At 43.4% G+C, this 21,664-nt stretch overlaps 3 protein-coding genes across 10 annotated transcripts in view; 2 read left to right on the plus strand and 1 right to left on the minus strand.

Annotated features, from left to right (window-relative positions):
* agap1 (ArfGAP with GTPase domain, ankyrin repeat and PH domain 1) overlaps positions 1-7,252 on the plus strand; it is a 40,994-nt gene extending 33,742 nt beyond the window's left edge. For all 7 annotated transcript variants that reach the window (XM_049755934.1, XM_049755935.2, XM_049755936.1 and 4 more), the window contains 2 exons: positions 4,285-4,540; positions 4,613-7,252. In XM_049755934.1, coding sequence (XP_049611891.1) covers positions 4,285-4,540; positions 4,613-4,834 — 478 coding nt within the window. In that variant the 3' untranslated portion in view covers positions 4,835-7,252. The remainder of the gene's footprint in view (positions 1-4,284; positions 4,541-4,612) is intronic.
* A 329-nt stretch (positions 7,253-7,581) lies between these two features.
* LOC125989495 (vesicle transport protein SFT2B) lies at positions 7,582-21,575 on the plus strand. Of its 2 annotated transcripts, none has more exons than XM_049755943.2 (9): positions 7,582-7,904; positions 18,641-18,727; positions 19,783-19,872; positions 19,996-20,081; positions 20,158-20,239; positions 20,326-20,361; positions 20,683-20,741; positions 20,950-20,979; positions 21,067-21,575. In XM_049755943.2, the coding sequence occupies exons 1-9, from the start codon at positions 7,851-7,853 to the stop codon at positions 21,101-21,103; spliced, it is 561 nt and encodes a 186-aa protein (XP_049611900.1). In that variant the 5' UTR covers positions 7,582-7,850; the 3' UTR covers positions 21,104-21,575. The 2 variants fall into 2 exon arrangements, with proteins under 2 accessions (XP_049611900.1, XP_049611901.1); XM_049755944.2 differs by having other exon boundaries at positions 7,584-7,887.
* On the minus strand, positions 9,233-12,416 carry gbx2 (gastrulation brain homeobox 2). The gene is made up of 2 exons (XM_049755941.2): positions 10,584-12,416; positions 9,233-10,169 (listed from the first exon to the last, which is right to left on the minus strand). The coding sequence occupies exons 1-2, from the start codon at positions 11,011-11,013 to the stop codon at positions 9,634-9,636; spliced, it is 966 nt and encodes a 321-aa protein (XP_049611898.1). The 5' UTR covers positions 11,014-12,416; the 3' UTR covers positions 9,233-9,633.
* Positions 21,576-21,664: the final 89 nt, after the last annotated feature.

A 21,664-nucleotide genomic window follows, 5' to 3' on the forward strand; every position in this document is an offset into this window, starting at 1 on the left:
TTTCACAAACCAAGTGGCGTTTCTCTTTTCGCTGGAACAACTCGTGTGTCGCCGAGCTCCCCTTCCGCCCAACGGTGAGCGGGGCGGCCGTCTTAATCCCTCCGCCATTATGCGCGGCCCCCCGCTCTCGGCCTGCATTTTAAACAGCGCACGCTGGCAGAAAGAAGCCTCCTGACAGGCGGGCCAGTGCAAATAATTGGGCCTACATTCTAATTCATCCTTGATTAAATGAGTCCTAATAGACATTATTTTTTACATGACTGCCTCGCTGGCGCCCGCAGCCGCGTCCTCCGACTCGCCTAATGAGCCCTCCAATTTACTATTGACATTAAACCGGCTGACACGAGCCAATCAGATTCCCTTCATGGTTGGGCGTCAGCGAGAGGTTCCGCTAATGTGGGCTAAAAGCGCTTTTTTTTTTTTTATGCCTGACTCATCACGGCACGGTAACGAGGAAGTAAATAACGATCGCTACATGCACGAATCGGGCGGATCTCAATATGTATATCTATATGTGTAATCTAATATGTGCGCCGCCGGTAAGCGTCCTCCCACCCTGTGGCTGATTGGCCCACTCAGCGAGTAGCTCATACCATGTTGGGGGGGCGGGGGGGGGTCCCTCCTCGCGTTTGTGGGTAATTTGTTTGGATTGAATGGGTTCACGAGCTGCTGATAAACACTTGAGACATTTTTTATTTCCTCATTGGTGCAGACTTTCACGTTACCAAGGCAACGCGGCCTCCCTGGTTTGTTAGCAAAAAAAAAAAATCAAACTTTCAGTTGATGTTTCTCGGATTCATGTCTGACTTCCTTCTGCTGCGATCCAAAAAGGTTTCACGTGGCTTTCCACATCTGCTCGTTAAATTACCCTGAGAGAGATTCCGCCGACATACTTTTTTTTTTTTTTCTCCCCCGATTGTCCCTCTCCTCATTTGCATCGGTTAACCCGTCCGTCTCGTCGAGTTGCGCCGAGGACTCGCCCCCTCCCCCCGCTCATCTCCTTTAATGATCCGTGCCTATCGGAGGGCAGCTAACGACCGTCCGGCAAAGGCTAATTGATTTCGGCCTCGTCCCCTTGTTCTTTGTCTTGACTTTTTTTTTTTTTTTCCCCGGCACGAGCGAATTGATGTGCAAGTAGGTTTGAGTGGAACATTCTGCGGCTCACCTTGTGACAAAAAAACGTGATGCGGTGATTCATCTCGACCGCGCATTAGCTCGGCAGTTAGCTGATGCTCTTTCCCATCTATTAATCTATTAATTAGAGGGCTAATTAGGCCAGAAGAGGAGCCACTGACACGGTGTCACTCTTAACCCGGTTTCCTACCGCTCATTACCTCTGACGCGGCGCACACACACCCTCTCCGACTGTAATTAATGATTGCCTTGAACAGAAGCCTATTAGCTCAAGTAGCAGCTTTTTTTTTTTTTTTTTTTCAGGTTGTACCTTTTAACTCGTAAAGCTTTTACTTTGAAAGAGTAAATTGCGGCAAGTCGAAGGCCGCTTTTTTTTTATGGACTGTAGTTTAGAGTGGAAAAGTGCAAATGTGAGTTCGCTCTAGACAATCGGGTGTTGTTGATGCCGCGGTGGATTGCGTTGTTATCAAAATGCAGCGTACATGTATGAATGTTGCTCGTTTTGGCGGTGATTGATTTTTGATTGACTCCACGATGCGAGAGAAGGCTGCGCTTTGAATGATGGTCAGGACGAAAAGGGCAACACAGGCTGAAGGCCTTCATTTTTTTTTATTTTATTTTCTTTTTAATTCGAAAGTCAATACCCTTCAGTTATTCCCTTTTGTATTATTCGTTAGGGTTTTTTGGATTTACGTGATTGAGTGAGCTTTTGGAATTAAAGTGTTTCCAATGAAGAGGGTTAAATACATTTTATTTATTTTTTCTGCCTCTTAATATAAAAAAATAAATAATACAAATTAAAAATAAATATTTGAATCAAAAGAATAACAGTCACCTAATTACTTATTGATGCCATTTGGCACACAAAAGAATACCAAAATTCTAAATAGTCACATCTGGACTTCCCATGTTGGAAAGATCAGTTAAAGTGGTGTTAAATTAATTTAGTGTGTAATTATGCTAATTAGCTGGGTGTGATTATCACTGTGTGTTTGAGGGTCATGGATAGGTGACCTCTTGAATCGCATCGAGGGAGCAGCCAAATGGCCTCTGGCCCCTGTTTGTGTGTGCCATGTGTGTGTGCGTGAATGCAAAGGCACCTAGACAAAGGAGGTGCTCACAAGGAACATTTACACACACACACACACAATGTGAGGAACAGGAAATGCGAAAATCTCAGTGGGCCCAGTGTGACCCTCAAAGCACTGGGATGGAATCACACAACCTCCGCATCCACTGAGACAACACTGTCAGTCAACAGGTGGACAAGTCGACCAATGTATCGAGAAAAAAAAAAAAATTACGAAAAAAAATGGAAGTCAAGTAAGAGCCTCAATTGAGATTCATTAGACGGTCCAGACTCACTAGAGATACAGTAAACACATAAAATGGGGGCTTATATCCTCTGGGTGCATTTTTTTTTTTTTTTTTTTATCATTAATTTAAATTACACGCACACTTTCCCCCTCTGGGCCTGCGTGTGTGTGTGTGTTTGCGTGCACGCGCCCGTGTATGCCTTCTCACCCATACTCATGTTTAATTATCTACCCAGCATGCCTGAGTGCAGGAAAACAGCGCTCTGCCTAATGGGATGTGAAAAGAGACACACATTAGCACACAGAAATATGAGGCCGCGCATTCACAAGATACACACGGACATATAAACACGCACACACACACACTGTGGTTAATTAGTGCAATTAGCCTCTCCACTGTCGAGAGCTGTGTGTTTTCAAGACTCGTTAGTTTGTAATGATGGAGTCACTGCGCACACACACACTCGCTTAGCAACCGAGGTGGTGGGGGAAGGAAGGCATGCGTTTCCTGGTCCGCCGGCCTTCATTTGCCTTCTCGGGGACAGAAGGTCGGCCTCCCGCTGCGTGCAGGCACACACCGAGCGACCCCGCCCCCCCCTGGGCTTTGTCCGGGGGTCACGGGCCGTGCTCTCGGCGGCCGGCCTTCCTGGACCGGAAGAGAAAGCCTCCGGGACATTCCGTGATGCTAGCCGCTATTGCTCGTCTCCGGGAAGTTAATGAGATTGCGGCGAGTTCCCACACGGAGTCTCAGCTTGTTGGAATGTCACCTCAGCACACAAGTTGATTTGTCTGGTTCAGGTTGTTTTGGTTTTATTCAGCCGAAGGTATCACGAGACGCTTAACGCACGGGAAAGTCAAGAGGCACACTTCTCATATGTTAAAAAAAAGAAAAGAAAAGGGCACTGGGTCAATAGTAGAGGAGAAAAAGAAATTTAAAAAAAAAAGAAAAGGACACTGGGTCAATAGTAGAGGAGAAAAAGAAATTAATTAATTAATGGGCAACTAATCGACTCAAATTAATCTGCATTTATTTTGAAAATTGATTCGACTCATTTTTGAGAGACATTAAGTTCAAATTCGCTAAATCCTCAAAATTCCAGTTTTTTGACAGTAAATGTTTTGTTTCCCTCCATGAAAGCGGACCGATGAAAGTCGCGTTCCATCAAAATAAAATATTTGCAAATATTTGCTAGCAGCAACATGTTTTCCAATTTTCTGATGTCGTGCAGACCAAAACTGTTACTGAAATTAACCAGATTTTTTTTTTTTTTCACTGTCAATTTAAAATACTGTTTTTGAATGAAGAGATTTTTTTTATCTGATTGATTTAAAAAGATAGTTGATAGGGAAAAACTTTGGCAGCTGTATCAACAACGATAATAATATTACAATTATTAAAAGTGGCTTGACATGTTTTCTTTATTTTTCCCCCAATTAATTTTTTTATTTTACTGCCATGACAAAAATCCGTTCCTGACAGCGCCATATGCTAAAGGCAATCAAAATTTTGTCGACAGGATCAGACACTTTTGTGTTCCCCTTCATCTCCCTGCCAGGGACACGTTTTCTAAAAAAGGGGAGGGGGGTGGGGGGGCTCAATGTCCCTAATCCCATGGGCCTGAATGAGTGGCTGTTTACACGGTAGGATTTAGGTAGATAATTGAAACCGGATTAAACACGGCAGCAGTTGATGACACTGGATTGGGAACAATGCTGTCCACGCTTGCTGCGTCTTATTTTAGCCACCGGGGGTCTGACATGGAATAGCGTAGAATGCCATGACATGCCACACGTGAACCCGAGCGTCACGCCATTTCTCGCTGTGTCTCGGCAGGGAAGAACGCGAACGCTGGATCCGGGCCAAGTACGAGCGGCGTATGTTTTTGGCCTCGCTGCCGTGCGCCGAGCTGTCGCTGGGCCAGCAGCTTTTGCGAGCGACGGTGGAGGAGGACGTGCGCGCCGTCGTGCTGCTGCTGGCGCACGGCTCCAGGCAGCAAGTCAACGAGACGTGCGGCGAGGGGGACGGACGCAACGCGCTGCACCTGGGCAGCCACAAAGGCAACGTGGTCATCACGCAGCTTCTCATCTGGGTACGGCGGCGTTTTCAGGGCGAGCGGCGTATCTTGCGTATCTGATTTAATTTTTTTTTTTTTTGTGTACAGTACGGTGTGGATCTGATGGCGAGGGACGCCCACGGCAACAGCGCCCTGGCGTACGCCCGACAAGCCAACAGCCAGGAGTGCGTGGACACGCTAGCCCAGTACGGCTGCCCGGATGAACGCTACCCGCTCATGGCCACGCCCAACTTGTCTCGCCGCAACGCCAACCGCAACAACAGCTGCAGCAGCACGGGCAGCGCCGCCGGCAGCAGCGCCTTCATCTGAGGCCTCGTTGGGAGAAGCGTCGTCCTTCTTTCGGGTAGCGCCCGCTACCTGCCGTGACTCTCGGCGCCGCCCGCCTCGCCCGTCGGACTGGTCGAACCGGGTGACGAGCGCGGGGAGTACCCAAAGCATGCTGGGTACTGCACCGGCATCACTTTCACCTCAGACTCTGGATGGCCGGTGTCATCCTTCTCTTCACACACTACAAGGCCAGTTTGCTCTCAGGCAGCGTCACTTTCCCCGCCCCAAGCATATCGTTTCCCGGCCCGCGCGGCACTCCCAGTCCCGTGTCTGCTCCATTTTTTCCTGTGAACTAATTTACCCGTGTTAAATGTGACAAATACGTACGCAACCTAAGAGGGAGAAATCTGGCATGTTTGGACTTTTTGCTATCTGGACTGCTGGACGGGGAACGTTGGATCAGGCTCAGGGGCACGGTGGTTCAGCTTGCAAATGGTGCTCACACGTCTTCATGATGAAGACCGCAAAGACCTCCTCCCAACGGCAGAGGTGGAAGGGGCGGGGTTTTGAGATTGGTGTTTTGGAACGTGTGAATGTGGACTGGCAAAATGAGTGACTGAGCAAGATTGTAAGATTTGACTTTGAAGGACTCGCTGCCAAGTAATAATGACTTGACTGGACTTGTCGTTGAACGTCCTCCCACCTCTGCTTGAAGGTACTGTGCTCGTGTCCCAAAAAAAGCTCCAGCTTTAGCAAAAAGTCCCGTGCGTGGAGAATGCTAACCACTTTAGCATCATTTCGAAAACAACACTCAAAAAGACTGATGATTTTTTTTTTTTTTTTTTTTGGATCTACACACCGTCCCTTTAACACTCAGTGAGTTTGCGTGCTTTCATGTGTGTCCACTCGTTGGGTCACTTCCTTCTGGAGCAAAAAAGGGAATCTAACCTCTTCAGGTGTTTTTGCACCAGGAAATCTTCTTGCAAGCTCCTCCTTGGCCTTTCAGCTCGGAGCTAGGAAGGGCTTTTTCTTGCGTGCAAATTAATTTAAAAACAATGTTACCCGTCCTCCTTGAGATGTGCTGACAACCGCTAGACTGAAGGTGGTGCTCATTTATCCACGGCTTCAAGTTTAACCTCCAACCCGGAGACTATTTATTTATTTACTTCTATTTTGGCTTCACTGTGTCAGGTCTGACAACTAGGAAGCAAGGCTGCATTAGTGGATGACTGAGGGCTACAAAGTGAGCTTAATGGCCAAAATAATCTCGCATATCTCGTTGATTTGACTGAATGTGCCGTTCCTTCGCTGTGTTTCCTCACCACGTGACTGCTGAGTAATGGAGGGAACCTTTTTGTCTGTTTTGCCAACTCAACCCTCAACGTGTGTATAAATCTTGAGCTGGGTACACACGTGCTTCTTATTAGAGAACAGCAAGTTGCGCAAATAGTACTGAAACACTGAATCATTCGAACCTATGCATTCAAAAGTTTGCAATCCAACGTTCACTTGTAAAGTAGCTACGTTTTACCTCATCCTAAAATCCTGAAATGCTAATATCTGAGAAGTTTGTTCAACCATGACCTCTTAATAACTGCTTAAGTCACCCTATTCGGATGTGAATCATCTTGAAATATCTTGAAAGTCTCTACATAAATCGACAGATGTATGTTGTAGTACCAACATTGGCCTGTGAGAGGTGCCGCGGGGCATACAGGCTGTCAGAAAATCTAAAGTTCTTTTGGATTCTCTAGAAGTATCTGGGTTAAGTATTTGTCTGCAAACACGGCCCGATTGGTATGTGTGTGCCCAGTTTTAAGTCACCGACACTCTAACGTTGATTTTTTTTTTGCCTTTGTTGAAACCCACCTGCCTTCCTTCAACCTGTGATCGTGGAAACCCCGCCCTCACCATGATGTCTCCTTAAAATAACTATTATTTTATATTTTTTCATGCTATTTTATTTATGTCAAAAAAAATGCACTAAATTCACTTAGCATTAGCGTGTAGCCTTGAGGCTATTTGCAATTGGATGCTTTTACTTTAATTTTGGACAAGGTTAGCGGCTACCGTTGGCTTGAAGTAGCCTTCGTTTTGTCTGTGCTGGACATTCTTGTACTTTGCCAGCACAAGTTTAAAATAAAAGCCAGTGTGAATAAACTTTTATGTGGGCCAACAAGAGAAGTGCAGCTAGCTCTCAAGACAAAAGCCGTTTAACGCTAGCCGTGACCTCAAAGTTAGCTTGTTAGCTCGTCTCTCACGTGTATTTTGTATAGGTTGCCCCCCCCCCAACTCGTTCCAAGTCCATCCATGTTTTTAATATTCTGATTTCTCGTCCAGACACATTATTGATGTGCTTGTGGTTCTAATAATTGTTTAGTTGGATGTACAGTAAGATAACAGAGAATCTTCTACTGTAATGTGTCTCTTTTCAATAAAGACCAGAATGATGTTCACTCACTTTGGTTTCAAAATGTACCTGCAACGTTTACTTGATTTCGAGCTGGGCTGACTGGGCAAGTACATACAATAAAAATTATTCATAAAATTATTACAAATAAAGATTAGGTTTTTAAATATCCCAAAAGTTCCTATTGTTCTCTAGAGTAATTAATTTGGTGAGTTTATTATTTTTCTTGTTCAATAAGAACGCATTTTGACGCTTGCCGTGTAAATGACGTCACGTTTGCTTTGTGCTCAGGTAGCGACCAATCACGACTCACCTGTGTTTGGCCATGGGATGTCTGCAAGCTAATTGGTTGTTACCTGTATTTTAGCCACCTTATTTCCGGTTATTGGTTATAACGAGTATAGTTAATGGAGCGGTGTTTTTGAACAGTTGCTACACTCACCTTTTCAAGCGATCATTAGCCTTCATTGCATTTAAAAGTCTCTCGCACGTGGAAAAATGTTGTTTTGAGCCATCAAAAATGCCACCTTCTACCCGCATTTGAGGAAAAACAGACAAAAAAAAAAAGAGCACCTCGACGTTGGACCTGCTTGGCTCCTTTATTTCTTTTCACGGACGAAAACACGATGCAGCACACACTTTGTGTTAATGTGTTTGGATTACAACACCGGAGAAGACTCGCCGGGTGAGTGCAACAATAAGGTCGGTTATTGTTTAGATTTTTGTGGGCGACTTGTCAACTTGTGAAATTATTAAGGATCGCTGCAATATTTTTGTTTTTGGAGAGTAGCTTTGTCAGTAAGATGTAGTGTGGCGTGGAAGACGTTTTGCTCACGCAACTCCAAATATTATAGCCGAGCATTTAAATATTTGCCATATTAGTTGCAAACAGACACGTATTTTTGAAGCTTAATAAGACTGCATTTGTCCACCTTTTTTTTTTTTTGTAACTAAACGTGAACTTCTTAGTAATTTACCATTCTTAGTAATTCACAGGCCCACTGGCACCACGCATGCGTAAACATTTAGACGAGATGAGTTTCATCCCCTTTGGGTTCATATGTCATTTTTCAGCCGACTGACGTGATTGCCTCAAGCCAAAATTATCATCACGTTTACAAGATCCTCAACATGTCAACAAATAACTTAGGACAGCAACAAAAAATTTGATCAAGCTGGATCTGTCAAATTATCATGATTATAATTGAAAATAAAATTAGTAAAAGAATGTTTCAATTGGCAAAAAAAAGTCATTTCATCCAATATGATGGGGGATAAAGAATCGCTGAAGTAAAATCGTCTTCTCTTTAATACAATTAAACACTGACACTACCGGTAACCAAAACAAAAATGATTTCCATATTTCGATGAGTATTTTCAGCGTTAAAAAAAAGCATTTAAACTTAAATGTCCGGCGTGCGGTGTGCCTGCATTTGACGTCAGTGAGAGAGACTTAAACTTGTTCGTTTCATTTCGATTGTCATTTTCACGTGACTTGAATATGATCCAAGTTTCCGCTTCTCTTTCCTCTCGGCGTGAGCGCCTTGTTTTATTTGGCATACTGTCAAATTATTATTTTAAGGATGGAATGTTTCACGTGTCCTAATTTTGTTTATTTTTATTATTTAAGTGAAACATTCGTTGTCGGAATGTCATGGAATTTGTCGTTAGTTCATTTTTATTTAGGTACCTTTATCATTTTTCATTCTTTGTTACAGAACTAAATAAAAAAAATGTTAATAAAAAATGTATTTCTAAAAAAACTATTTCTATATTATGTGACATTCCTGCCGTTGGATGATTAATAAGTGAGTAAATAGAAGTGAATTTGATTATATTTATAGACAGTGGGAAAATTGTCCATCCATAATTATTATTATTATTATTATCATTATTATTATCCTCTGGACATTTGAGGCCTTAAGCGCACTGGTCCTCTCAACTTTCATTTCTAAAATATTGACTTTGAAGTCCACATAAATGGATGCTGTTTAAAACCAAAACTGATGTGCACAAAGAAAAAAGGAGACTTATTTGGGTTTTTTTTTTCGATTGACACGTATTTATTTTTATCGTCACTGGAATTCACTGAGCACACTAGGATTTAAATAAACTAGCAGCGTCTTGGGGAAAGAAGAAACCTCGTAAAAAAAACAATTCGATACTATTGTGTCATCAACATCATCATCCTCCTTTCATGTTGGGAGTTGATTATATTTTGTTCAAATGTTGTCCCTTTAAATTAGAACATTAATGTCCTAAATGAATTTATTTAGATTCCATTGCACTTGTTTAAGAAAAAACGCATTTACATGTCTTGACTTAAGCTTTGGCCTGATTTTTTTTTCTTTTCTTCAAATTAAACGAGCGATAAGTGCGCTGAGGAGAGGCCAGTTCTCGACAGTTGTACTCGACAAAGTTCTCGAGGGTCCTAGGGTCGGCTCTGCTCCAGCTGCTGGTGCTGACTTCTTATTGCGAAGCGGCTGACGTGCACCGGGATGGGAACTACGATCTTGGGGTTCCGCGACGGTTCCCCGGACTTGTTGTTGACGTTGCCAGCTTTGACCCGTTTCCATTTGGCGCGCCGGTTCTGAAACCAGATCTTGACCTGCACCTCGCTCAGCTTGAGCGCATGCGCGATCTGGGAGCGCTCGGTGAGCGACAGGTACTTTTTGCAGTGGAACTCCTTCTCCAGCTCCAGCAGCTGCTCGCTGGTGAACGCGGTCCGCCGCCTCCGGTTCTTACCCCCGCCGCCGCCAGCTCCTACTCCCCCTCCACCACCTCCCGGTGGGCCCGAGCCGGACCCGGCCGAACCGTGGAGGTGCAGGCTGTCGTCCAGCCCGGCCGCCGCGGAGCTCATCATGTTGTCGTCCGAGCTGTAGTCCGCGTCGCTGTCCATAGAGAAGCTCTCGTCTCTGCGCGCGCAATCGTCCTCTTTGGACTCGTCCGGACTCGCGTGTCCTCGCGCTGACACCATATCAAAAGTACACATTCGGAAAGTGACGTTAATATCCACCCATCCATTTTTTTCTTAAAGTCTCAAAATTTTGGGTCAAAATAACAATCAACCCGCTATACGTGGGTCAATTTGACCCGATTTTCTGCATTGTTTTGATACAGTGCTGTTTTAGATATGCTGGCGTCCCACCCCCATATACTTTACAGCTGCGGAGGGCATTCTTAATAGTAAAATAATAATATTAATTAATATTAATAATAATTACTAATGACAATAACCATAATTCCTCATATTCCCTCAATAGCAGCTGGCCTCCGTCTGTTAAACTAAATTACTGAATAATAACATCAATTTAGTAACTTCCCTCCAATTTAAAATCATAAAAAAAAAAAAAAAAATGCCCATGCTATAAGAATTCGTACCTGCGGCTGCTTGCACCGACGTATCCGCGTCTTCTTTGGCCGGCATCGAAGCCAAACTCTTGGCGTCCTCAGCGTGCTTCCGGCCCGCGTCCTGGTGCTGCTGGCTTGGGGAAAATCCTCCGGGAAGCGAGGCCATGAGCGTGGAAGTGAGTGCCAGGCTGGAGCAGAAGCCGCCTTGCAGCGCCGGGATGTGCGAGTGCGGGTGCTGGGGATGTCCAGCCGGCTGCAGGGAAGCGGGCGGCGGAGGCGGAGGGGGCGGCGGTTGCAGCATCACGGAGCGGTACGGCATGAACATGGGGTAGCCCGTGTACACAAAGTGTCCCGGGCTGGGCTGCGGAGGCCCCCCGATGAGAGAGTCGATGCTGAAGGCGGAGCTGCTTCCGAGTGGCCGCTGCATCACCACGAACGGCGGGCTAGACGTCGCACTCATAGGAACGACGACGCCGGTGACAGGACGACGAGCACTGTGCGCGGTGGAGGGGCCACGGAGCCCCGCGGGCTTTAGGGAAGCCCGGCACGCTTCGCTTGGAGCCCGGGAGGCTTCGGTCGGACGGACGGAGCCCGGGAAGCTTCAGGGGAGCCGAACGTACACGCATTCCATCCGAGCCGCCGTCAACTTTCACCGTGGTCTCCCCCCTAACCAAGTGGCTCCAAAAGGTTTCCGCTCTCCTCCACACAGCAAAGACGCGTCCGCTGACGTTTGGCGATTTCAATTTGCGCTCCCCGCTGTTTAATTGCGCTGGTTGATGCCACGCCCCTCCTCGGACAAAGCCAGCTGACGATTGGCTAGGCGTCGTGACGTCACAACCAGCTATTGGCATTGACAAGGATTTGGAACTGTTTTGAACTTGCACGTGCGTGTGAGCGTCGGTTGAAGTTGGGAAATTTCACAGAGTGATTATTGATTTAAGAAGTTTCACTTCATCCATCCTTTCTTCATAATCTATACCGCTTATCTTCATTAATTTCCCATATTTATTAGTCCATTTTCCTTTCTTGCGCACCAGACTCTGCCCTTGCTGTAGCGCTTTGTTTTTAACTTGATCATTTTTCATTCTTTATGTTAAATTATTATTGCTCATGGCACATCCACCTCACAATCGTGAGGTTGGGGGTTGGAATCCAAGCCTTCCAAGTCCACTTCAGTTATATTTACCACGTGTTTTTAGATGCCAATAAGTCAGAGTGCTCGGCCAAACATGCAAACTCCACCCAAATTGGAACTTACACATTTTAAACCCTCATTACATCTCAACTAATAGATTGAAGTGTCAGTCGGCTTCAAATGGTCGCCGACGCCGCATTATCATATGTAGCCACATGACCTCCGACCCCGAGTGGATCTCCCAGTGGCTGCCCCCACTCCTTTGATGGGCTGAGTCAAGGGCACGCTTGAACGCCCCCACCCCCCCAAGGGTCACTGGGACACGATGTCATTAAAGGCGTCCTGATGTGTGGTGACATTAAATAGCAGTATTTTTCAATTAGCGCTGACAAATTCAATCAAAGTCGCATAGATTAGCAGGAACGAGCCGCGGCTCATTTACAGGCAATTTTAATTGCGCGGCCATTAGACGAGCAGAGCGCGGCCTCGCTCTCATTATCAATCATGCAGAGCATCAATAGTAAAAGGTTGGAAAGGGAGGGGAGGGCCAGCGGGCCTGCAAGTGTAGGCGTGCGCGCATGGCCAGCGCGCACGCCAATGTTCAGCCGCACTTCGCACAGCAGCTAATAAATAGTCGCTTTTGTACTTATAAATTATCCAGTTTAATTAACAACGTGGATTATGATTGGACGATGATTTAATTAAACCTTTCCTGCATGCAAGGCGAGTGCTGCCTTCATCCATTACAGAAAGAAAAGTGGCAAGGTGGCTGGGTGGGGGTGCTGGGGGGGCATATGGAGGAACGGCTCTGAAAGGTGGGGCTTAATGCTTACCTGGTCGACATTACAGCGGTACCTTAGTTTAACATGTTTAATTCCTGTAATGCAAAGCGTTATCACCATTGCATTGACTGGAAATGACGTGATTCGCTTCCAGGCTCCGGAATAACAACAAAACAAAAATGTGCGTCTCACGTTGTGCTGCTCTTACTGGTGTGAGTGCCTTGGCCACCAGGGGGCAGTATAATGTATACATTGCAAATAAGATGCGGTAATTTAACTTATTTTTTGCAGAGGACAAAGAATCTATGCTAGCGAGTATTGTTATTAGTTATATTAGTGTTCATAACTATAGTAATATTGTTTTGTTGGCTAATGTGCTAACATAATTTACAAGATGACAAACTATAGTGTACAATTAGTCAATAGCCAGTGCCTTGGGTTTTTCAACATAAGAGCTGTTGAGACAATTATTTGCTTTGAATAATGAGCATAAGTTTGGAATATAAGTGTTGTATGGTGGCAGTGAACTAACTTCAAGTCTTTTCACAATAACTAGGAATTGGGAAGAACAATTCTTAAAATAGCAAGGCCTCAGTTTTTTTTTTTAGCTGCTCTCAGTTGAAGTTTAGTGTCAAAATAAACATCCAAATAGCTTTGCCTTCGAAAAGTCTATTTAGCATTATGCTAACAAACAGTATGAACAGTTATGTATTAATATTAAGCTAGCAGATCTTTGTTAGGCAACATTATATGGTTTGGTAAAATACATGTGTAAGATTAGTCTGACAGTTAACTTGAACCGGGAGAAACCGGGAGAGCTTCTTAAAACTGTTCACTAACTGCGTCTTGTTGTTTTCATTTTCTCCCACCATCCAACTCCCACCAAGTTTTTGATCATAAGTCAAAGAAAAAAGATGATCAAGTCACAGCATGTATTTAAAAAATCTCATAAATGTGTAAGTCGAGGCACCGCTGTGCGTTGAAATGGCTGTCTTTCCACCCCCCACCTATCCTGGCGTTTAAATCTACAACGAAATGGCATGTTCGCTCATATTACTGCATGTAAAGTGGCAAGGACGTGGCGGGAAAGCCATTAGCTAGCTCGGCCAGCTGATAGGAACAGATGCGTGAAGGGTCGGTTGGGGGGTGGGTGGGTTGGGGCCGTCTTCGCCCTGAGCGCTGGTGCCACTCGCCGCCATTCAGTGAAAGCGTAGCAGCGTGGCGGTATCAAACCTTTTCATCAGCTTCCAAATGCCAAGCTGCGTTTACTCATACGCACGCCTGCTCCTGAATGCCGCCACACAGCGAGACGACGCTTCAGGCTTAAAAATATAGTGAGTCAAAAAGTGTACATTTACCAATGATAGGGAGTTTGAACACAAACACTCCACCCTGCTTACAAAGCGCCTCTCGGAGTCTGCCTTTACGATACGCTCAGACCGATAATCGGGCCGATTGGGAGCTCAACGACCTTTCTTAGGCCAAATTGTCCGATGATCGCTACCGATTATTTTGTGGTGTTGGATCTAAAGTGATTATTCCTCCTCAACCAGCTTAAAGTAATTGGTACCTGTTTGGTCTTTACAGTGTGTAGTTAATATCCACACACTGTGGCAGTGTGCAAATGTGACGTGAAAGAAAACGATAGCCCGTTAGGAAGCGACCTTTTCACCATGATGCTACGCGTACTTTTGAGTGGCAAAACACACACTTGAATAATGATTTTAACCTTCTTCTTAACCACTGCCTGAAATAGCACGCTATCTACTAGCAGGGTAGCTATTATGTTGTCTAAAATTAACCTAAGAAACAAAGCTGTGACCTTCCACAAACCCAAAAATGAAACTTTCCAGTCTGTCCCTTTAGAAGATGTTACGACATCTTGAAAGCTTCTCTGTCCAACCATTTAAATTCCTCACTCATAGATTAGATGAATCTTTTAGGAGAATCTCAAATTGAAATCTTTAGGGGAGTGTTTGTAAAACGTGTTTTCTATTTCATTAACCACAATAAAAAAAAGACAAGAAGAAGCGTTCAAGGCTTAAACATGTTCGTGGTCGCTCAGTCATGTGACTATTTTAGGAGATGAGCCACGGGAGTGTCATCCGTAGTTTGAAATCAGGTGACAGTGCCCCCTGCTGGTCAATCATAGGCCACATGCTAATTGCTGTGGGAACGCTGTCTCAGTAATTCCCAACCGTTTATTGAATCAAGGCGCATGTTTTACATCAGGAAAATCTCACATGCACCTCCAAACAAAAATGGCACATTAAGTAAATAAAATATCAATTTACTCACAAATGTAAAATGAGGGACAGTTTAGTTCATTAAAACAAAGCTATTATTCTGTTGTATAATTGGCAATAGATCTTAATTCTAGCCTCTTTTATCAAATAAAAAATAATAAAGCCTATCACAGATGCATTATTTGTTAGCGGTTAGCATGGTGGTGGGCTAGCTAGTCAAGGTGGTGACACTTTACGACATCCATCACCGTACATCAACTTTCCAAAAAGCAGCAAGCAGGTGTGCGTTGGTCTGAATGACTGTAATTACACTCGGAACACAACCGTCCCCCCTTTTTAGGCCAAAGAATGTCAAGGCACACCGTTCCACCTTTGACCACCGGCAGGTAAGTATAAGCTAGCGCCTGTGTTAAACCCAAAGAATTAGAGACATCCACGGCAAAGACAGACACCACTTGAAGCTTCCAGACGCTCAAACATTGACTCTGAGACAAGTAAATTAGATCTCAACTTGTCTCAAATGCTCGTTATCCAATTATTACCCACGGCCTCCGTCACACCAATAAGACGTGACGAGCTAAAATTGGGTTTGCGCCGCCTCGTCCCGCTGGCTTCCGCCGGCGTGAGCGCCAGATGAATAGTCGCCTTGTTTCACCATCTTGTCTCAGAAGAAACGTCTGAGAGCATGTTGAGCTGCAGGTGCCGTCCGACCGTGTGACCGATCGTGTTAACGAAGGCGCTTGCATTCGGGCGTCCAGAGGAAGGGGCACGTTGACCCCCGGACACTCACTCGGGTCTTTGATGGAATGGCTAGCGCTGGTGAGAACTAAGCGAGCGCAGGCGTCCGACATCATTAGCAGGGAAAGAGACGATAGCGGCTCGGCTAATGAGCTCTGGTGGCATAATTAGCGACGAGCTCGGCCCTCGGCCTGCTGCTCGCGGCTAATGGAGTGAACAAGGCGGAGAAAGCGAAGTGAAGACCGGGTGTGGATTCTGGATCGCCGTGTGAGATCTTCTGAAGAGCTTGGCTTACTCGCCATTTTGTTTTTTTGTTAGCTTATAACTGGATTTACACTGCAGGAGCAAATGTAATTGCCTTCAATGATGTCATCCAGGTTGATGTGTAAAGAAAGGCAGTCCCCGCCCAAAAATAATGGAGGTTATTAAGATGTGCCAAATGTAGTCATAAAAATCACGTTAAATCACTGCCGAGTTTTTAACCGGCTTGGATTTTAGCGCTGACATCATTTTTACATACCTCTTACATAAGTGCCAATGTTCAACCCAATCAACGTTCCCTTTAAACTGCTGTGATGTAAATCCAAATTGTGCCAGTTAAGAATAGACAAAAAAAAAAATGAAATGTGTAACTCAAGCTGTACAATTCAAATCCATCCTACTCATATGAGACGTCATTTAAATGTGACATCTTTGCTCTCTGTCAAAGGTCAAATCAAATGTCCCCGAGTACTTGGCCGGATAAGAATTCGTCCCATCGCGGAGGTATGCTGGAAGATGAAATGGGGGGGTTGCAATTTGGGTGTGTTTGATTTGGTCATGAGTGTCACCTATGTGGGAGATTGGTGCCAGGAGGCGGAGTCACGTAATGGCCACGGCTGGCAAGGTCAGCGAGGTGATTGGTCGCATGATCAGAGTAGGGAGGGGGCAGGATGGGTCGAGGTCGTGCTGATGACTGTTGTGATTCATTCGTCGCATGCAGGAGCACAACAATCACCAAAGAAAGCTTGTATTTATAATTGGTTGTTGTTCTTTGAAGGAAACCACTCAAGTGAACTCTGCCTCTGAAGATAGCAGTTTCGAAAAGTGGTGATGGTCGCTCACATTCTTTTTGTGACATGGCAGGATGAGATCAGTCCGGAGGAGATCTGTGTCTTTTGCTCGAAAACAGGTTAAGCGCCATTAAATGGCAGCTGGTGGCTAATCACAAAGAGCGGCTCCCACGTCTTCAGGGCTCCTCTGGAACCAGATTCACTTAGCACTCCTTCGCCCTTCCCCTTTTTGTAGAAACAGCTAACCCTTGGGAAAGTGTCAACGGCTGAACATCAACTAGCATGAGCTCACAGAATTGAGCATGGTGCAAATATCTTGGGAAGGTCTCGACTTCAGGATGCTATTGGAGATGTTGGTTTCTATAGTATGGAAGCGTGGAGAAAACATCTCACTGAGGAAATATTTGGCCTCAGGGATCCATAAACACGAATATGCATGTACACGCACACAAAGCAGCACTAATTACACGTCTCCAGGGAGCACAACTGGAGCGAACGTTACGGCGTCTTCTTGCTTAAGGGTCTTTTTAAGGCGAAGAGGGCAGCGACGTGGACAATTGCTGAATAATTCGATTTAGAGCAGAAAAAAGGTAAGTTTGTGTCGGCTGACTGAGCCCACCTGGTCCAAGATGTACAGCGGGCCAGCTTTACCTTCCTGAAGCGGTGTGGAAGAATATCAGGTTAAACCTGAGAAATGTGGAGCTTCAAAATCAGGTCAGAATAGTTTTGATCATGTGACCTGGAGGAACCCTGGAGAACCATCCCCTACCCCCCACTATCACTCACATCTTGTTATTTGGGGTAGACGGATTCGAGAAGTGGGTCATTTGTCTCATGTAAACAAAAGCTAATTAGTCACTTGGACGCGGGACACATTGGCTGTCATACATGTGTTCATTGATGCTGTGTTTCCCAACCTTAATTGAGCCACAGCAAAAATTTCATTTATATTTACCCAAAACAAAAATGCCGCAAAAAGTGGATGAACATGTCGATAATGTCCCTGCTGGAGTTTAGAGGAACAACATTTAATTGTTCTGCCTGTCACGATACGTTGCTACCATAGATAGACGAGATTATATCATTAATAATTAATAATGGTAATAGTGCAAATAAATATGTTTTCTATGGTATGTAACCTGTTTAGGATCGCAGGTGATTATATTTTATTGCAAATGATGACACCTCCATTCATTGAGACCACTGCAACGTTTTGGATGAGTAGTGTCGTAAAGTATCAACATTCAAAATTCGAGCAAGTTACAGTATTAAAAATCAAGTTAGTCAAATGGGTTCCATGATAAATTTCGAGCAAGTCGAATTAAGTCAGGACTTGGGTTTCGACAAATTGCAGTTTTCCGATAGAATTATTTGGTCACTGCCTGCAGTACTGTTCAGTTGTATTTGTTTTTAATTTGAATTTCCGTGGTATATACCACATAAAACATTAAATGTTTGGGCGCCTTTCAGCAACACCTCACGGTCGTACAGCGCCATCTGCTGTCTAAATACATCTACTTTTTTTTACTTTTTTTTTTTAAATCTAAAATAATCAGGGAAATAATTTGATTTACGAGTGTGCAATCGCAGGCCTCGATGAACTGACTGGTAAAGCCTGAAAGGAGAGGAAGCACAGGATACCACTGGGCCACATTTGAAACTTACAGTCATTGAGAGTAACGCATTGCAAAAAAAATAAATAATAATAATTCCGTATGTGGACAAAGTACTTCAAGATCTTGGTGTAATTATACCTGTCAAAATCTTGGTAACATGTAAAAAAACAAAATAGAAATAATAAATATCAAAATATCTTGCTAGCATTTTAAAATCAGGCAAATGGTGGAAACGAATATGATGATTGACAGTAACCATTTTTAAATACCTGTTTTTATGTTATTTTAATCTCAAAAGTCCCTAATTGAGTCACAAAAGTCTGCTAAACTACATACAGTTGGAAAATATGATAAAGGAGGAAACAGTGACACTAGAGGTCATTGGCGGTATTGCAGGCGGAAGCTGGCCACCTGTTGGGGACATTGAGGTGTACGTCGTCTCACCTCTTATGAATTCGTCCAACTAACTCCACCAACTCCTGGGAAATTTACGGACACGTTGTTGCTTTTGTCGGCAGCAAGAGAGCAACTTCATGGATAAACTGAAGAAGGTGCTGAGCGGTGAAGATGGTGAAAATAACACGGACGGGACCGGAATACTGGAGGTGATGTCAAGTCGCGCAGCTCTTGTTAGCTTCTAAAGGCTAACCACTAAAACAACCGTAACATATGTTAATTTGGAATTATTGCATGATTGGTTCATTTGTACTTTTTATTACAACCATTTGTTCAACTCGACGTAACAGGAATTCACCATTCTCTATTACAGTGAGAGCCAATTGACTTTTTTTTTTTTTTTAAATAATAAAATAGAGGTGGTTAGAGTAGCCATAAATCGTACTCAGGTAAGCGTACCGTTACTTTGGAGGAATATAACTTCAAAGTAAAAAGTTGATCTCTATATTATTATTACTCAAAAAAAGAATAACCAGTATAGCAAAATCAGTCCAAAAAAAATCTGTTTTGAGTCAGTAAGTTTTAAGTTGGGTCAGTCTGATATTATAGCCACGTTGTAACATTTATTTCATATCGTGTTGCTGAAATATCATTTATCTGAATGCAAATAACTTTAATTACAACAAATACTGTGTGTATAAAAAACCTGTCAGTAATAGGCCATAAATATAGAAGGAAGCAAAGCACTAAGATAAAGAACTCTTAGGCTGCTGAGAAAATGGGCCTCATTAATCGCTGTTTGTAGACTTGGAATGACATAGTTAGCAAATACAATATTTGCATGGAAAACAGGCTAGAATTCCAAAACAATCAAAAGTAACGTCAGAACTGGGTGTGCCTTCTTTTGTCACATCCTCACTCGAGGCAGTTTTTTGGCTCAAAATGTCAGGATGGCTGAAAAACAACGACCCTCTGTCACTGTTATCGTTTTTCAAGGAAGTTGGAGCCCTCCTGGTTGCACTATGTACTTATTAACTTATTAAACTTATTATAAACGTATTAAACTTGGGATCTGATAGTTACGTACGAGAGGGAATTTTGAATATTCAAACATTGGATTAACCTAACATGTTTTTCTGGCTTTGAGCTAACAGCCACTGCAGTAGTAAAATATTTTTGGAAATACTGAAAAGCAGTATAACGCAAATGAGTTTCTGTAATTAATTATGTTTAGTCAAAATAATGATGATGTCATCTCTTCCAGAGAGCCAATCAGGCTTCGACACTGTCTTGGGGGACAAGGATGAAAGGCTTCTTTTTCTGTTTCATTTTTGGGGTTATGTGCTCCATTACGGTGAGTAGATTTGCCTGCCTGTGATGTCATACTTGTCGTGGGTAGCTAAAAATCAGGCAGTAATAATAATAGTTTGGACATCTCTGGTCAACTTTGAACTCTTGCGCTGGTGATTTGTTTCAGGGCACATGTATGCTGTGGTTGCCGTTGTTTGGTCTCATTGTGTTCGCTGTCCTGTACAGTGTGGGAAATATCTGCGCTTTATCCAGGTACACATTGCGCAATCACACCACCGCTGCTTTCTTGATTCATCGTCCAACGTGTCTTTTTCTGGTGTGCTTTTAGCACCATGTTCCTGGTTGGACCGATGAAACAGTTAAAGAACATGTTTGCCAAAGAACGAGCACTGGCGACAGTCATCATGCTGGTGAGATGAGATGAGAAGAATTGCTGGGATCATCATTAACGTTGTTGAAAATAGAAATAACAATAAATATATATTTCTGTCTGCAGGTGTGTCTGGTGCTGACGTTGTGTTCAGCTTTCTGGGTGAGAAATTCATCTCATTGTTTGGCAGGCATGACATAGATATATACATATTATTCTTTCTTGAGTTATTATATAAAAATGTAGTTGGAGATTGAAAGCAGTATGGTAGTTGGAAACAGTATTTTTGGCAGGAAAATGAAATAAATACTTTTCATGTTGTTGTTTTTTTAGCCCAGTTACACAAAATTAAATTAGTTAAATAACAAGAATTTTAAAAATGCCCAGCGGAGACCCAAAAAAGTTTCTTAAAAATATGATGACGGAATATGGCTTGCAATTTGGACACGTTGCGTACATTTACTGAAGTTTGTCTCCCTCTAGTGGAAAAGCAACGGCCTTGCACTGCTCTTCTGTGCCTTGCAGTTTATGGCGTTCACCTGGTAAGATTTGGTGCACACGTACAATTAGATTTGGCGGGGTTAGGTTCAGTTCAATAATAATAATAATTTATTTATATGACACATTTTAAGGGACCCTTAACATATATATTGTTGACTAAAATCAGAGGTTCATCATTAGACTGCGAAAATGCACACAAATAGAAAGAAGACAATTAAATGACAATTAAATTCTGCTTTTTTACCGCAGGTATGGCCTGTCTTACATCCCATTCGCCAGGTAACGTGCACATACACGCATATATCGATCCAAGCTTTAAGTGGTCCAAAACACAAAAGTGAAATTTGTCGTCTTTGTGTATTTCAGGGACTGCATCCTCAAATGTTGCTCTGTGTGTTTTTAAAATGTCTAAATGACCATTCAGGATGCCGGCCAGGTGTGGTTTCCATGGAGACAAATTGTATTTCCATATTCTGTATGTTACTTCCCCACCTGCTTTCAGCATAGAATGTTATTTTTTTAAATCTGCTCACTTTTTTTCCTCTGCATTATTTATTATAATATCATGTTTTTACATTTTTGATTAAGTCTGTTTGTTGGTTAATTGGCAATTTATTTAAGAGTAAATTGTATATCATGGTAGAGTAGAAGTGCTTTGATTTGTTGCTGGGGAATATATTCTCATTCAGCTTTATTGTCCAGATATTTCAGAGCAAATTTTCTTTTCCTTTTTATGTGAATATTTATATTTGTCTTAAGAACATTTCAAAAATGACCCCAAAAAATTTCTGAATGCTTAAAATGTGACTTGAGATTGTGACAAGTCATCCAAATAAAAAAACAGCATTTCCTTGATGCTGAAATTTTTATTCAAATGCTTAAATTGGTCAATTTATTTATTTCGATGTTGATGTGTGGCCTGCCGATGTTTTCCTGCCGCTTTAGTTCACGCCGTCTTTATGCC

Source organism: Syngnathus scovelli, chromosome 2 (assembly GCF_024217435.2).
Source record: "Syngnathus scovelli strain Florida chromosome 2, RoL_Ssco_1.2, whole genome shotgun sequence".
NCBI classification, from domain to species: domain Eukaryota; kingdom Metazoa; phylum Chordata; class Actinopteri; order Syngnathiformes; family Syngnathidae; genus Syngnathus; species Syngnathus scovelli.